Genomic DNA, 17,421 nt, shown 5'->3' on the forward strand with positions numbered 1-17,421 from the left:
TTTCCACTCTGTAACCTCCACTACACTGACATTGATAGCTTAGACAGATCTGTGCAATGTCTAATCCCTATAGTGGTAGAAAACTCACCTTCAGGTCTTAGGCTTTCTGCTCTTTCCCAGTGTATTTGTTCTGTACTCAGCCCTTACTACAATCAGGCTGCTTCTTCTGTTGATGACTTACTAGATCATCTAAGTTCCAGTTTCCTGTGGAGGCACTTCCACTGCAGGAAGTGCATCATTCTGTGCTAGAGCAGCCATCAAATCATCCTTGCTGTTGTGCAACACAGACCTTAGAAAAGAGGAAGGCAGCTTCTGGGGCTCAAAGCAGTGTTCTAAAGATACCTGCAGCTCTAGCATCACCTGTGTAGCTCTTAAAGACTGCTTTGAGTTAAAAATGCAAAGTCCTACACCTCAAAAGGTACAAGCCCTTACAGCAGTAGAGGCTGACTGGAGAGCTGAAAAGAGGGCCTGGTAGGCAGCAAACTGAATGTGAGAAGGCTAACAGCATCCTGGGCTGTATTAACAGGAACACAGCCATTACATCAAGGGGAAAAGTTTCTTTCCTCTGCTTACCACTTGTTAGACTAAATCTAGAACAGTGCATCCAGTTTTGGCCCAGTACAACAAATGTCAACAAACTGGAACAGGTTCCCCAGAGGGCCATCAGGGTGATTGTGTTCACTTGTCATTAGAGAAGAAGCTGATGGAGTTGACTTATGTTCTACCTGGAGAAAAGAAGGCTTTGGGAGGGCCTATGAGCTTTTGAAGAAGTTGGAGATGAGTTTCTTACAGCAGTGCATGGTATAGGGGGATGGAAAGAATGAGCATAAATTGAACCATGAGTGTCAAACTGCCTGTAAATAAACATTTGCCCTTTGAAGGCAGTAAAGCACTGCTAGACATAGTCTGCTCTCTCTGTCTTTGGACATTTTCAAGACGGTGCAGGGTAAAGCTGCAGGCAAACCTTGCCTGCTTAGAGCTTGCTCTGCTTTGAGGAGAAGGTTGGGTATATGGCCTCTGGAGGCCATCTCTTCCAACTTTAATTATCCCATTGTCATGGAATCATAGAATGCATTGGAAAGGGCCTTTAAAGGCCATCCAGGTCAACTCCCCTGCAATAATCAGGGACAGTTTCAATTTTATCAGGTTACTCAGAGCCCTATCCAACCTGTTTCCGGGGTTGGGGCTTCCACCATCTCTCTGTACAACCTGTTCTACTGTTTCACCATCCCCATTGTAAAAAAGTTTCTTCCTCATATTTAGTCTGTCCTCTATTACTTTAAAACCATTACCCCTTAAAAATAAGCCTCACTAAAATGTTTGTCTCCATCTTTCTTAAGCTTTTCCTTTTAAATGGAAGGCTGCAACCAGGTTTTCCTGGACCATTCTCTTCTCCAGGCTGAGCAATCCCAACTCTCTCAGCCTGTCCTCATAGATGTATTAGATCTCTCAGGATTATTGTGATCTGCCTCTGGACTCGCTCCAACAGGTCTTTTCTCTCCTGGGGACCTCAGACCTGGCTGCAGTGTTGCAGATGGGGTCTCACCAGAGCAGAGCAGGGGGGCAGAATTTTCTCCCTTGCCCTTCTGGCTACTCTGCTTTGGATGCAGTCCATGATGCACTTGGTTTTCTAGACTGTGAGCTCACATTGCCTGGCCATGTCCAACCTTTCATTCACCAGTGCCCTGATTACATCTTGGCAGGGCTGTTCTCAATGCTTTTATCTCCAGTCTGTATTGATAATTGGGATTGTCCCAACCCAAGTGCAGCACCTTGCACGTGACCTTGTTGAACCTCATGAGGTCCATCTGGACCTTGAGCTTGTCTAGGTCTCTCTGGGTGGCATCTGAGACCTCAGATATGTCAATTGCACTGCTCAGTTTGGTGTCACCTGCAAATTTGCTGCAGGTGCACTCAATCCCACTATGTTATTGATGAAGACATGAAACGCTATGGGACACCACTTGTCACCACTCTCCATCTGGACATTCATCCATTGACTGCTACCCCCTAGGTGTGACCATCTAACTATCCAGTCCACCTTTCAATTACATAACTCCAGTTTGGAAGGATGTTGTAAAGGACCGTGTCAAAATCCTTACAGATGCCCAGACAATATCTGTAGCTCTTACCTTCTCCTCTTACATAGTCACTCCATCATCTTGTACTGACTTAAAGACTCTAGATCCAAAGAAAAGAGCCTAACTCGACATTTTGCCCTTTAAGTCACCTGAATGGTTGCTTTGCTTTGTCTCACAAAGGATGCAGCAAATCTGCTGTTGTTAGGGAAAGGTTGGGTAAAATAAATGGTTGCTTTAATCTCTAGAAGTTTCTCGCTTCTAAACAGCATCATTGAAGATATCCTGAAGAGTTATGAGTTATTATCTGCTCTACCCAAATCATCTTCCCCTCTCAATCTTACCAGTCCTTCCTTTGGGCATTCCTCTAATGAGACTTTATTGCAAGAGGACTCAAATGTATTCTTGCATCTTGAGAACATTCAGCTAGATGCACTTAGTCTCAGAAACTGTTTGCTACTTCCTGATATCAAGTAGAGAACAAGAAAATCATTGCCAGAAAGATACTTTGGTTTTTAATAAAACATTTTTGATCGTGAATGTAATTATAAATGTTACTGGTTTTTGTCTTCCAGCTGACCTGATAGACAGCTGTATAGAAAACATGAAGCACATCCACGCACAGCTGAATTTGGATTCCCTAAAGCCTGGGAAAGCACAGAGAAAAAAGGTAGCTATAAAACCAGAACACTGATAGGATAAGGCACTCCCCAGCTTTATTTTGTTTGTTTGTTTTCTTGAGGCAGATACTGCTTGTCTGTGTCCTGGATGAGACAAAGTAAATGACAGCGTGTAGTGGATCCAGATACTGGAGCTTCTATAAAATTCAATGATGTTAGAACTTCTACCAACTTAATTATCTCACACACTCTTCCTCCCAGAGGTCTCACTAGGTCTCAACTACCTTTTCCAACATAGAGATGAGTGCTACTTCAGGAATGTCAGACAGAAAATCGCCTTGGTTCATACTTTGCAGCTGCCCATTCCTGGTTGTTCACTGGACAAAGCCCCTGGGCATGTCCTGGTGATTTCTTTCCATGCCTCCCTCTGGTCCTCAGGATCTTCTCCCATTTGCCAGATTGTTCCTCCAACTAGGATCTTCATATTCTTCTTTTTGAGCCCATTTCTTTCTGTGAGGGACAATCTCTTTTGAGGAATTCTTCTTTTTTCCACTAACTTTTCTGTCCAGAACTCCAAGCTTCCGTTTGCCTAAACTCAGTAGTCTACACGTGAAGTACAACATGATCAGCCTCTGAATTACTGGTTTTGTTTCATGTCTTTTCATGAATTGGAGGATTCAGGATTTCCCACTTTTAGTCCAGGTTATCAGAATAAGCAACTAGTCCATCCTGGCTGAAAGCAGCAAATAGCAGGCTGATTGAGAGTTCAAAATTCACTTTCAGATGTCCACTCACATACACATCTCATCCTATTGTAATCTGTCATATTTGTAATTTATTATATTTATCCTTTAGCAATATCAGAGTATTCTTTTCAAACTTAGTTGGACTTTCAGTCTTGACTTTATGGCCCTATCTAACACAGCTAATTTTCTCCATCTTGTTTCCACAATAATATTATTTGGTTTTCTTAAGCTGTTTTTTTCAGTGTCTTTCAACCAGTGCTAGCTATGTTGGTTTTGTCTGTTCTTGCATCAGTCAATCTCCCTCCCATCCCAAAACTAGTTCCATTCTGCTTGTGCATGTAAATAATAGCTTTTTTACTTTCCTATTATCTGGCTTTCAGTATTATTTTTTTCTCTTCTCCTTCAGAGTTGGTCTGGACATCTCAGATTATGTCATCAGACTCAATTGTCCCCGATTTTTTAACTTGTCAATTTTGGGTCTTTTTAGCCTCCTACTTGTGGTCCTTCCACTGCCTGCATTCCCAGTAGTTTCTCTCCATTCACAGTTTATTTATTTAGCCTTTGTTTTTCAACCTGCCTTCCAGTTCTTCCAGGCTCTCATGTCACCCAAGTCTTCTTTTCCACATATAGACATAAATTATGTCTTGCCATGATACAACGATTTCATAAGATTTTTGTTGCAATTTGCTTGTTCTTTTGCCACTTTCATCTAAGAGAATTAATAAAGTACAGGCAGTAACCTCTGCTGTCAAGTTTAATATCTTGTCCACTCCCACATAAGTCATAAATTGCAGAAAACACCTTCTTGTAGGGTATTTCTGCATTGCTTCAGCTAAATAGTATTTTTCTCTGAGGTTTTGATACAGACATTAGCCTTGATTTGTTGTTTTATGACAACTCTTAAAAAAATTTGAGTTTGACCTTGAGATTTGAATGAAATTGGAGGAAAGGAGCCTCTGAGAAAGTTCAGAAAAGCAGCTTATGTTTAATTGAAAATTCTTTGAAAGATTTGCAGAAGATTTTGTGACAGATTTCCTGCTTAGGTGGGACTGTAGGTTGTTGCATCATATGTAAGTGTGCTGTTCATCATATGTGGTATATGAGAGTTTCATGTGGGGTACACTGAGACATTGCTCTCATGGTAGATTTTGCTGATCATTCACAAAACTGTCACTTCATCCACTTCAGGGCACAACTCTCAGAGGAAAGTTATGACAGCTTCTTTTCTTTTCTTTTCTTTCTCTTTCCTTTTTACCTTTTCTTTCATCCTTTTCTTTTTCCTTTTCTTTCCTTTTCTTTTCCATTTCTTTTCACTTTTCCTTTTCATTTTTCTTTTCCTTTTACTTTTTCCTTTTCCTTTTTCCTTTTTCCTTTTCCTTTTCCTTTTCCTTTTCTTTTTATTTCCTTTTCCTTTTCCTTTTCCTTTTCCTTTTCCTTTTCCTTTTCCTTTTCCTTTTCCTTTTCCTTTTCCTTTTCCTTTTCCTTTTCCTTTTCCTTTTCCTTTTCCTTTTCCTTTTCCTTTCCTTTTCTTTTCTTTTCTTTTCTCCTTTCTCTGACTCTTAATTATTGGGAAAAGTGTGTTTACCTAGCTTCATTCTCAGGTCAGCTGAGGTGTTTTACTTGATATTCCTTTTCTTTCACAATAATTAGTGTGATGCCAATAAAGAGCATGAAAAGTATTTAGAAGTAGTCAAGCTTTCAAAAATCATGTCAAAATATTATTGTAGTAAAAAGCAAGATATCCTGAAATAAATACATCTAAACAATGCTATCGATGCAATCCATAACTTTTTCAACCTGCTAAAAGTTTGTACACTAAATATGAGTTGTAGCTTGTGGCATTTTAATGCTATTTTACTTATTAACTAAATTAATACATAGAGAATTCCTTGAAAGAATTCTTGTCTTAAGAGTCTTGTCTTAGTGTTAGCATTTTATTTGACTAGTGGTGAGACAAACCAGTTATAAAATGTATTTGTAATAATGACTTGTATGTTTCTTCCTGATCTACTACACCTGGCTCTCATTAACCTTTTTGCAGTGGGCTGTACTGCTGAGTACTTCATCTCTAAATGGCATCAAACACATGATTTGTGATGTATAATAAGCACATTGTGATTTATAAGCATGCATTGTTTCTTCACCTTGTCTGGGATTAAGTATGAATCCTATTTTACGTTTATGGTCCTTTATGCTTGATAAGACAGGAATAGTATCCTGTGGTGAACAAGCTTGTTGAAATTTGGTAATCTTTCAGAAGTGGTTTAGTGTGTCACCCTTAAAGGAGTTAGGGCAGCCATCACTGCCCTGTAGTGTCACAGCTCTGTCAAGAAGATAGATTCTTTGTTCACTTATAACTTGAATCTCAGCGTAGCACCTCACTGTCCAAAGGTCTGTGTTTATTTTTGTAATATTCTTATCAGGTTGGAAGTTATTTATAGCTTCTATATTTATAGTTAAGAATAGGAAATTAAGATCCTGGGAGTATAAGGATGGATTGGCCTGACGTGCTGTAGAGATCACAGATTAGTCTGAATTGGAAGGGTCTCCCAAGGATCATCAAATCCAGTTCTTAAATTAATAGTCCATTATAGAGGTCAAACCCACAACCTTAACATTATTAGCACCATGCTCCAACTGAGCTCATTTCAGGATCTGAAAGACAGAGCTAATTTAGCCTTGTTTTCATCCAAGGAAGAAATTCTTCTAGGGAATGATTCATTTGACTTGTTTTAGATGTGTGCTTTAGGATGGAACAAATACTCAGGAAGGTTCCACCCGTTCTTTGTTAGTTGTAAGAGAAATGGAGCTCAACCGTACAGATTTCTGCTTTTGGTCACATTAGTGCCCTTAGAAATAGTTTCTGTGGGTTATGAAGAGAGATAAGGATAATAGGTTACTGGTTATAAATGTCTTTAGTAAATGTGCTTGAAGCTAGCTGAGATGAATTCTACGTGAAATCAGAAGAAAAGTGCTGAGCAGATGTGGCCCAAACACTGATACCTTAGGTTTGCACTTCTTCTTTTGAAATATCTTTCCTCCTTGTACAAAATTCGTTCTGTCTTACATTGATGATCTTCAATTATTTTTCCCTGGATAGGAGGATAACCTTATCAAGGAGTTAAGGTGTTCGATGCAGCTCCTTAGAAACTGCCTCTTTCAAAATGAAGAATGCAAAGTAAGTATTTTTATACTGAAGTAATATGAACTCATTTAGTTACTGAATGAAGTTAATTTTTTTTTCTGCTTTGAAGTTATTTTCAAACTGGCTAAATTTAAATTTGATATTAATGGCAAGAAATACTTCTTCATTATTATTCCCACTTCCTAAGAATACTTCACACATCTATTAGGAACTTAGTGTTCATGTGGACACATAATCTCCCAATGGTTTCAGATGGCTGTTATCTTTTATATCCACTTCTGCGTTTTGTAAGTCAATTATAATTTTCAAAGCATACAACATGAAAAATGGATGTGGAGAAAAGTGTGGGGCCACCAGAAAGGTGCATAGAGATACATTTCAGATCTTAGAAATTTATTTCCTCTCCGTACCTTTTTTGCCTTTCTGAAAGACAGGAAAACCCCAAAACCACCCCAACAAAACAAGCAAAACAAAATAAAATCTAAAAAATAATAAATAATTTGCTATTTATTTTTCTTTCTCTGAGTGAAATTGTACTAATCCTCCAAATGACAATTTTGTTTTCATATCTGTGTATTATAAAATAATTTTTCTTGTCAAAATTCTGAAAGTCTCTTCATTTTATTGTTGTGGTTTTTTCCTCCGTTCTTTTCAATTTCTTTTCAACTTCCATTCTACCTACTTGATTTTTCCATGGGGAAAATACTACATTACTTGTTTTCACTTTATCCTGTGTTTGTTCTTTCTGATCGCTGCTCTTCCTCTTATTGCTGATACCATTCACACATTTATTTCCACTTTCCCAGTTTAATTTTTCTTGGCATTGTGTTACTTGTGCTGTTTATTCAACTTGGGCTACTTTTAGCAAATGCAGTGGTAAAACTACAAGATTTCCTGACTTAGCAGGAGTACCACTTTTCCAGGGCATGTATTAACATCCTTTTTGTATGCAGAACACGTGGGGCTGAATAAGGCATCTGATTATTCCTGAAGTCCCCATAACTTGGTTGTGCCATAACCACAGCTAAGATTATTGTGGAAAGTTTTTCTTCTTTTGATCAGGATCTGCAGAAAGAATTGCTTGGAGGATTGAAGGAGGTTGATAACTGAAGATTTCTATCATTTACTCTGTATGCAACTGCACTCTTGTATTTCCATGCTTTTTGAATTCCAATAATTACTTTAGAAGGACTTGAATAAAACTTTAGAGAGCTCTTGAAAAAGAACACTTGGAATGAATAAAACTTTACTTTTGTTTGCATATCTTTCAGTAATTAAGATATGTGCTGGTTTGTACTGGCATAGAGTTAAATTCATTGGTGGTTGAAATGATGGTGTCGGTTCTCTGTACAGTCTTTTAAAGCATAAGAAAAAATATGGTTTTCTCATTGTACATTTCATTTTCAAAGGACTGATTGCATTTGAAATTCTTCCTCATATTGTTGTAGATGGCAGCACTCAAAGCTCATCTTGTTCCTGTTCTGCATTCTCTGTGGCCGTGGTTTTTAGCAGATGATTCCTCAATGGAAATAGCTCTGCATTTGCTTTGTGTCTACACTGCAAACTATCCTGCAGGTATGAAAGTCACTCTGTGGTGGAATACATCAAAATATTTTACCAGAATAATTAAGACAGAAAAGCTTAATAAAGGGAAAAGAATGTTTATTGCTACCGTGAGAGGAAAGTGTAAAAGCACTGCTCCATCAAAGCCCATCAGGAGTTTTGATTTTAATACATTCCAGACTTTTGTTCAGATCTGGTTCAAGCTGTTGAGTTTAGCAAGAGTGCAATTGTACTAAAGGATTAAATAGCATTTAATTCAAACCATTACGTTTGAAGGTTTTGCTGAATGTCCTGCCAAACTGAGTAACATATTATAGAAGTACTATTCTAGGAATTCTTTAATAGAGAACAGTGTATCAGCACTTTGTATGGGTTGTACATCAATCCTTATTGAGAATAATTCTGGTTTTGAAATAGTCAATCAAATTCAATTTTGTATTAAGTTTCTTCAGTTTATTTATGCCTTGGACTCAGTAGCTTGCATTTGTATATTTTTCATAAGAAATCTCCTTTTAATTTGATCAAACCTTTTATTTCCATTGATAATTATCCCCACTACTAGAAGCCTGAACTTTCTTCTTGCATGGATTTTTTTTCTTTCCATATCCTAGTTATTTAGATTTAGCACATTATAAATAATGATTTGCAAGTAGTTTAAAGAGACACAAAAGTGTCTGTTCCTTTCTCCCTGTCAGGATACCATAACTGTTAAAATAAATAGTTAATGGTTAAAATATTACTGTTTTTTTAAGTTAATGTCTCCAGACCTTAAATGAACTTGCAATTATTTTTTCATAAAGAATTTCTTTAATATGAGCTGAAGAAGTGTATTAGTCAGCTACAGAGAAAAAAATAAAAATGTACTGTCCTGTCCACGTGCAAGAAATCAAGCTGACGTGACTCTAGCCTGCATTTTTATTTTCCTTGCTGATAAGAGCACGTGCTCTCTGATCAATCATGTTTTTTCCTTCTATTGGGAATAGCTGGCTTATGGAGTGTCCCAAATTTACCTACTCTGAACTGGTTAACCACTCCTCCTCAGTGTAGTCAGAGAAATGCATGTAAATATTTGTCACAGTTAAACATTGTCTCATTTTTGTTTACTTCTGCTGTGTAAGAAATTACCTGTTGTTGCTGATGGCCAGTGCCACTAAAGAAAAGCACATATATCTGTATTTGTGCAGAAGGCATTTAACTGTACTAGGTCAGGCTGTTCCCTGCTGCTGTATTAATTCAAACTTGTAGCTCTGTAGCACAGGATTGTGCATTCTTCTGTTGTACAATGTAGTGACAGCTGCAGACAGCACTTATATTTCTCAGAAAAATATTCTAAGAAACTTATGTTAATCCTTTCATATTATACAGAGACCTCTTTTTCTGAGACAGTTTCAGAGGATCCCTTCAGATTCAACCTCCAAATACTTGTATAATTAGATATATGTTCTGGCTTTTAAAGAGAGTTTCTGAGATGGAGCAATAGCTTCTATTTAATAGCAGAATCACCTCTTACTTTCTAGAACAATAGAACAGTAGATGCCTATTCCACTGAGGTGCTACATTCAGCCACAATTCTATTCATAGCATGTCTGATTGACTTCACTGGGGTTCAAAGATACCTAGCAAATCCTTTGAAAAGTTCCATCTCAGTGTTTGAGCAGTTGCACTGTTCTTACTATAGATTTTTCTTTTAAATACATATCTGCATTTCTAATATGATAAATGTCTCATTGCTTTAAGGTTGTGCTTCACTTTGTTGGGCCAGTGGTGGACAATCATCACTTCCCTCTGCACGAAGTGCAGCTGGCAATTCATTAATGCATTACATCTTGAAATTGGCTTCTCATGTGTCAAATGATAACAACCCAGTTCAGCAGGTGGTCTTTTGTCTAATATCTAACCTTGCTCTGTCTCATGACTGTAAAGGCATTATTCAGAAGGTAAGTAAATGGTAACCTGTATTTTAGCAATGGATGCAGTTTCCTTTTTAATAAACACTCATTTTAATATGGAGTGTCCTGTGATCATATAGACATGCATCTGTGGGAATCAAATCCGTTGTGTCTTCTCAGTTGTGTTACTGTTCCCTAAGAGCAGAGTGTAATTCAGTCATATTCATAGTCTGGACAATTTTTGCTAGAGCTTTTTGTAACCTCTCTGTTTCAGTGGGTTGTACCATTTTTAATAGCCACATATATTGATAGCAATCACTAGTGGATCAAGCAAGTGAGTAAGCTGTAGAACAAACTGCATGTGAATGATCAAGAAATTAAACATTGTGTGAATCATTAGGTATGCTGTGGGAAACATAACCTTTGTAAAAGCTCTAGGAGAAAAAGCAATGATTGGATGTTGGATAAAAATCTATTCTTATTATACAAACGTATGTAATGTCTTTTCCTTTTTATATTTTGTATATAGAATGATCCTTACTCTGTTTTATGAAATGTGCTTTGAAAAATCTGTTTCCCTTAAACTTTGATCATTTAAATAAATTCAAACCTTGAGAAAGTCAACTGTAGTAGTGACGTGGTAAGATGAGCTAACTCAGTAGAAATTATAAAAAGTGCGTTTATTTCTAGCAACTTTTATAGTAGTTGATTAATTGCAAAAATTTGTTTTGATCTCCATTAACAATGTTCTGTTCTTGGACCTAATTACCTGTTAGAAATGCAGGGAGAAATAGTTCTTTTTGGGATGCTAATTATGAAAAACATGGTCATACCATTGCAAAGTGGCTAATACTCAAACTTTTTGAAAGAAACAGAGAGTTTGAGATCTCTTCTGTAGTAGCTGTTGTATTCTGAGAATTGTTGTTGCTTTTATGCTCTTCAGAGTTTCACTGTAGTGGGATAGTACTTCCTTCTCTCTCTTGGGCTCTGCTTTCATAAGTGTAAGCAATGCTGAATAACCAATTCCCTCTGTGAAAATTAAATTACCAATGTTATATTCACATGAAGAAAACCACAATGAGTTTGTATGCTGGGTTGCTTGCTTTCAACCAGACACTTGTGTATATTGTCAAGATTCAGTGAGCCTGGGAATATTTAGTAAAGGACTTTTTCATTAGAGGAATTAATGTCAGAACGCCTCCCTCTTGCAACAGGGGAATTGATTTTCATCTTCTCACAATCTCCTTAAAGTGGAGGCGAAGCTGAGATAGTTTATGTCATATCAATGCACAGTTCTTTTTCTTAAAAGCTTACAAAAATAGAGGACATTGCTCTGGCTGGCAGTGAAGGGAGGAGTGGTGCTGTAGGTTCTTACAAGTCACTTCCAACTCAAGACATCCGGTGATTCCTTTAACATTTTTCAATAGGATGCAATAATAAGTAAGGAATCAAGAATGCATTAACAATAGTGCATTGTTAATGCATTCTTGAATGCATTAACAAAAGTGATTCACTTAAAATGTCACTAGCTTATTTTTGGGTAGAAACAATGAGTGCAAAGCAAAAAGCTTATGTAGTGTGGGAATTAGTCTTTAAAGAAATATATTGTGTTGGATCAACTTTTATGTATCTACACTGCATAAATTATTATAGAAGAAACTGTATGTTACCATACTAACTTTTTAACCATGCAGCAGATTCTTTTTCATATGCAATTTTTTTCAAAAATTGTTGACTTATAATGGGTTGCCTTTAATGTATAAATTTAATAATGCTAGGTCAAGTATGTGGATTGGAAGGTCAGACAACAGCAAACAAGCCATGAAATACTATAAATTCTGAAACCCTTTTTCTTCCTTCTAACAGAGTAACTTCCTGCAGAACTTTTTATCTCTTTCATTGCCAAAAGGAAGTAATAAAAATTCTGGTAACGTGTCTACTCTCTGGCTAAAGCTGCTACTGAACATATCTTTTGGAGAAGATGGACAACAGATGGTTATGAAGATAAATGGCTTTTTAGACCAGATCATTGAAATGTGTAAATACAAGCACAAAAGCAGCCAACATCTAGCACTTCTTATTCTACATAACATATGTTTTAGTCCAGCTAATAAACCAAAGATATTAGCTAATGGTAAGTATCTGAAGGGTGTGCAAACTGTTGTTCTCTGAGAATATCATGGCTTCCAGAAGACTATATTTTCATGGCAGTTGGGGTTACTGACCAAGAACTCAATGTTGTATTTTAGAAGAGCATTTTTAAAAAAAATTAATTTTTAGAATTACAGAATGCATATTTTGGCAGAGAGACAATTACAGTAATACATAATAAAAGGAAAACCAAATAAATAGTTTTCAAAAGCAAATCAAGATTCATTGTTAGGCAGATCATTTGGATATAGTAACCGATTATGAATGAAAGGATTTTTGTGGTTTTCTCAAACAGCTAGTTTTTCAGGGAGGGTTGAAGGATTCTTTGTATCAGTCCATTTGAAGTAATTGAAGTTCCTATCTTTCAACTAGACAAAACTTTGTTAGCTTATGCAAATAATCAATGTTGAGACAAACTATTTTATATCCTGTCATGTACAAAAAATGTTTATGATAGTGATAAAGTTGTGTCATGGCATATATATTTAATGTAACAATATGTTGAGAACTTTTTTCTTGGTTGTTTGTAGAAGGTATGTTTCCTTCCCTCATTTAATTGCAGAGATAATGCTTCTGTCTTTGTTTCAAATTCTCAGCAGGTTTTCCATAGTGTCCATGCTTTTTATTTTTCTTAAGATGTGGATTTACTGCCTTAATTAAATATACATTATTTAGTTACATAATCTATGAATTTTTGTTGTGAAGTGAAGAAGCAAAGTGGAAGAGTTTGGCTTCAGAGCAATTCTACAAAATTAAAGCACCTAAAGTGTGGTGGCAAATATTTCTCATTGGTTGCAAATCATGTGCATAACAAGTATGAAGGGAGGTAGAAACATCTTAATAGCCATCCTGATGTAGCTCTAATTGTGGCTACTGGGAGTTATAAAACAGTTTCACAGCTTACTTAGTCCCTTAGCATAGCTGATAACTATACATAATCTTCATGTTTTATTACTGGTGGCTTAACTTTTTAGCATTACTTGGTTTTGTTTTGCTATATTGTTTTTAACACTTTTTTCAATGTACTGTGCTGATTTTATGAGCATATTGAAATTTAATCGATAATAAAGTTTCTGTAATTCCTCTGCCATACCAGTACTAGTCATAAAAATAAGTATACTCCAAGCATCAATCTACTGAGGCATGTAAATATATTTGCATTGCTCTTGATTATATTTTCTAGATGCATTTGGTTTCATTTTTTTTTTATTTGTCTCATTAGATCAAGCAATTGCAGTACTGTCTGCCTGTTTGGAAAGTAGCAGTCCTGCTGTTCAGAGAATAGGAGCAGCTTCGCTTTGGGCTTTGCTTCACAACTATCAGAAGGTTAGTATGTAAGAAATCTGTGAAAAAACTGTAATGTTATACTTTTATGCTGTAAACAATACAGTAATCTCTAAGTAAATAATCATAAAGTTTACAATAGTCATTCTGGTTTATTTTAATTGCGTAGCTGCCGAGGCTGAGAGATTAAAGAACATGGTATAGAAGCAGTTTGTCCTTTGTAATTTGTGACTTCTTATATAAATGCAGTCTATATGGTGACACAGTTATATTAATTCTAAAAATTCCTACATCTCATGATCTGATAAATTATTGTGATTTTTTAAACTTTGCTATTAAGGAGCGATCATGTGGGCAAGAAAGCTCATTGTGTTTTGTGTGTTTGTGTGTGCTACAGGCAAAAGTGACTTTGAAGAATCCATCCATAAGGAGAAGAATAGATGAAGCTTATTCTTTAGTGAAGAAAAGTAGGTCTTATTTCTACTTAATGGCAATTCTCAATTTTTCCATCATTAAAGCATTTCAGTTTATATCATCACAGTAATCTTTTGTTGTGCTACAAGTTTTTGAAAGGATACTTTTTCCCTAAAATCGCAATTAGCAATGTGGCTTATGGTTAGGCATCTTATAAATAGAGATGGAGAAAAATGCCTTAGGTGAACACCTTGAACACCTTAGATAATTACCAAGGTTAGTTTTGAAGTATAGGTCTGATCATGCTTGCAATAAAAAGCCTTTTCACAGTACGGTTGTGTGAATCTTTAAATCTTAAATTTAGTGATAAGAAAAATAGAAAAATTGTTCTTTTAGCAATGACTTTGCCTAGCTGTGCTCAGCCTCAGGATTCGCTGTTGAGCCACACAGAGAAGGGATCAGAACAGAGCAGTGTTCCCACATTAAAGCATTCTGGCATGGGTTAGTGACATTCTGAAAGCTTCACATTTTTGCTTAAGTAACTGAACATAGGTCTTGTTTGAATGGCTGCAGTACAATAGATTCAGCTGAAGAACATTCAGTATGGAAAGTGTTCAAACACTGATCTGGAGCTTCAGTAGCTAATAATGGGTTTATTGGTTGTTAGTCACATCAAGTTAGTCTAATCTTGAAAGGGCATGATAATGTCTTTTTAAGCTAATGAGATTTCCTACTAATTTAAATTGTTCTGGATGTACTCAAATAGGTTTATTGATTAAGGGGCTTAGAATACAAGGTTTCCATAGTATTTGCATAACATATTTACCACAAACTTTCTCTCTACATTGACCATTGTTGGTATCCTAATAAGGAGGAGGTGTGTTTTTGATAGAACATCTCATCATTTTTTCTGTGCTGCCACCCAGATTAATTAATTTTGTGAATGTACTGTGGTTTCAAATTCAGCCATTACTAAGTCAATCCTTAAACATAACAGTACAACATTTCACATACTGATAATATATTAACAAGTTTGTATTGTTCCTTACAGCAGAACTACCACGGATCAGAGACTTTGCTACCTTGTTGAATCAACAAGGTAGAAATATGTACCTTTTACAGATTAGCACCTCATAACATTAATCCCCATTTATTTATGTACTGCTATAGAACATGAAGGCCCAGACTGAGCTATTGATTTTTAATTCAATAAAAATTTACATATCAAAATAAGAAATAGAAAAGATTTTATGCAACTGTCATTTTTATGGTTTATAGTTCTGTAATATGTCATCAATATTGTCACTAAAACATTCCTGCATTAAGGATCCCAAGTAGTCTGTGCTTGTAAAGCTTTGATCACTTGACGGTGATAATTGGGCTAAAATGGTAGGTTGTTATTCTGAGTACACGTGGGGAAATATTTCAACATGGCTATTGTTATTTTACGTTTCCTGCTTTGTCATACCCAAGGGTAAAACCAAAACAGACTTTGCAGCATAAAGTAAAAGTATTTGATTTGCTACTCCTTAATACAGAGGTTAAGGTCATAAACCAGCATGAATTCTTGCAAAGCATTTAATGCAATCGTTGGAAAAGTAATTGAGTATTAAGAATCAACTAGAAATTCAAATCTTGGGGTTTTTTTTCCTTTCAGGTTCTCCCCAGCCGGAAGAAAATGAACTACATGCCTACCATTTAAAATGCTTAGAGAATATAGTGCAGCTTCTTGATTGTTAATGGTCATCAGTCAACTTCTCATGTTGAAATTGAATAGCTTGTTCAATGAGAGCCTGAAATTTGAAGAAAGCACTTCTGATTCACAGATTTGTGACAGCAGCAGATTTGCTGTGGAAGAAATTTATGAAGCCTTTGAGGAAGGAGTTCATCTCTTTGAACCAAAGAAATTGCACTGTTTCTGGTTCAAACTGTTTGTACTGTAATCCCAATGGGAAATTATAATTATGCTACTATGTAAAGTATGTACACAGAAGAAGGAATGTACAGGGGAAAAGATTTGAAAAATGAGTAATTTTCTTAAATTATGCATTGAAATTGTTACTGTACAGTATTTTCTGGTTTGGATTGTTCTTAATAAAGGGGTTTTAAACTGAGATCAGCATTTGCTGTGAGTGAAGTGGAATTTTTAAGATTGCAGGTGTGCACAGTGTATGCTCAGATTAAAAACTGAAAATGGTGGCAATTGTGGTGTGTTACACATGTTAGATGCAGAACGGCAAGGTGTGTGTTGTGGTTTTGAAGAAGATTTCAGTTCAAATTGCTGCATGTTCTTTAAGATGCTAACAATTGAAAAAGAGCTCTCAATTGCTGATATTAGAGGTGACAGTTATGTTAACATAGCAGTTTTTTCAGGATATGGGGTGTGTGCATCCATTTTAGTTACATTACAACAATGTAGAAAATATTTGAGTCAAAATCTGTTGGTTTCTAAAGACTTTGAATCTTTTGCTTGGGGCAAATTCTCCCCTCTCTTCCCCCTCCATTATCCAGGCCTGTGTTGCCTTTGAAGTGCTACTGTGTAACTATTGCTCCAACTTTTTCAGTATTCTGTGCTGAAAGAGTTTGAGAAAAAAAATGCATTGCTGTCTGAGCGCTGCTGTTTTTCTGGCCGTGCTTATGGAGTACCTCACAGGGTGTTCTAATTTCCCTCAACACTTAAAGCTTTTATTTTATGTCAGAGCCAGATAGAAGGGAGCTAATTCAAAGCAAAACCCAAATAACATCTCTAAGAATTATAGCAAGGCCATTTCTACCTGTAATTAGTCTTTTCTTCTTAACCAGGTGATGAAAGTATTTCTGCTGACAGAGGGGATTGTGGTTTATTTGTTTAGCAGTGCTTGTAAATTATGTGTGACTTGATATAATTCAGCTGACCATAAGTGTGATGCTTATGGCTGGGTTAAGTCATTACTAGAAATGTAATTATTGGCTTATCTCCCATCCCTCCACCAAACAAAGAGCAAGCATGGACCACCAAAACTTGATTCTTTTCCACTCACTGTATTGTGTAATTACTGTATTTTGCAAAGCAGTTGTTAAATGCTGTGGTGCTCATCCCATGGTATTTATTGCAGAACACTCAGCTGCAGGGCAGGAGACAGCTCTGCAAGTCAGCATTTGCTGACTGGGCTTGGAAGTGTGAGGTCTTTTTCCCTCAGACTACCAAGTGCTGAGTCTCTTCAGAGACTTATGTTTCAGCATACTCACCCCAATGCTCTTTCTCATAAATCAGTCACTAAGTCAAAGTGCAGATTGTTTGCCATTTTTTCTGTTTCAAAAGGACAAAAAATGAGAGCACTCAATGCCAAATGAATTCTAACGAAAGTAACCACTCTTGCAAGGATGGCAAGATCTCATTCAAAGCATGGATATACATGGATCTCATGAGGAGAATGAGGGCTGCAGTTTCATGACTTCCATGAAGTGCAAGTACAATATAATGAGGCCATAGAAGATCTGGATGCTTGTTTTCTATTAAACATTTCTATTTTACTAAGCTGTGCTTGTTCT

The 17,421-nt window shown here is 36.4% G+C and overlaps 1 protein-coding gene across 7 annotated transcripts in view; it reads left to right on the forward strand.

Moving 5' to 3' along the window:
- RTTN (rotatin) overlaps positions 1–16,004 on the forward strand; it is an 80,479-nt gene extending 64,475 nt beyond the window's left edge. For all 7 annotated transcript variants that reach the window (XM_064705764.1, XM_064705762.1, XM_064705763.1 and 4 more), the window contains 8 exons: positions 2,654–2,748; positions 6,545–6,622; positions 8,038–8,164; positions 9,890–10,089; positions 11,908–12,175; positions 13,415–13,518; positions 13,874–13,943; positions 15,548–16,004. In XM_064705764.1, the coding sequence (XP_064561834.1) occupies positions 2,654–2,748; positions 6,545–6,622; positions 8,038–8,164; positions 9,890–10,089; positions 11,908–12,175; positions 13,415–13,518; positions 13,874–13,943; positions 15,548–15,630 (1,025 nt within the window). In that variant the 3' untranslated portion in view covers positions 15,631–16,004. The remainder of the gene's footprint in view (positions 1–2,653; positions 2,749–6,544; positions 6,623–8,037; positions 8,165–9,889; positions 10,090–11,907; positions 12,176–13,414; positions 13,519–13,873; positions 13,944–15,547) is intronic.
- The last annotated feature ends 1,417 nt before the right edge of the window (positions 16,005–17,421 follow it).

Source organism: Zonotrichia leucophrys, chromosome 2 (genome assembly GCF_028769735.1).
Source record: "Zonotrichia leucophrys gambelii isolate GWCS_2022_RI chromosome 2, RI_Zleu_2.0, whole genome shotgun sequence".
Lineage (NCBI taxonomy): Eukaryota > Metazoa > Chordata > Aves > Passeriformes > Passerellidae > Zonotrichia > Zonotrichia leucophrys.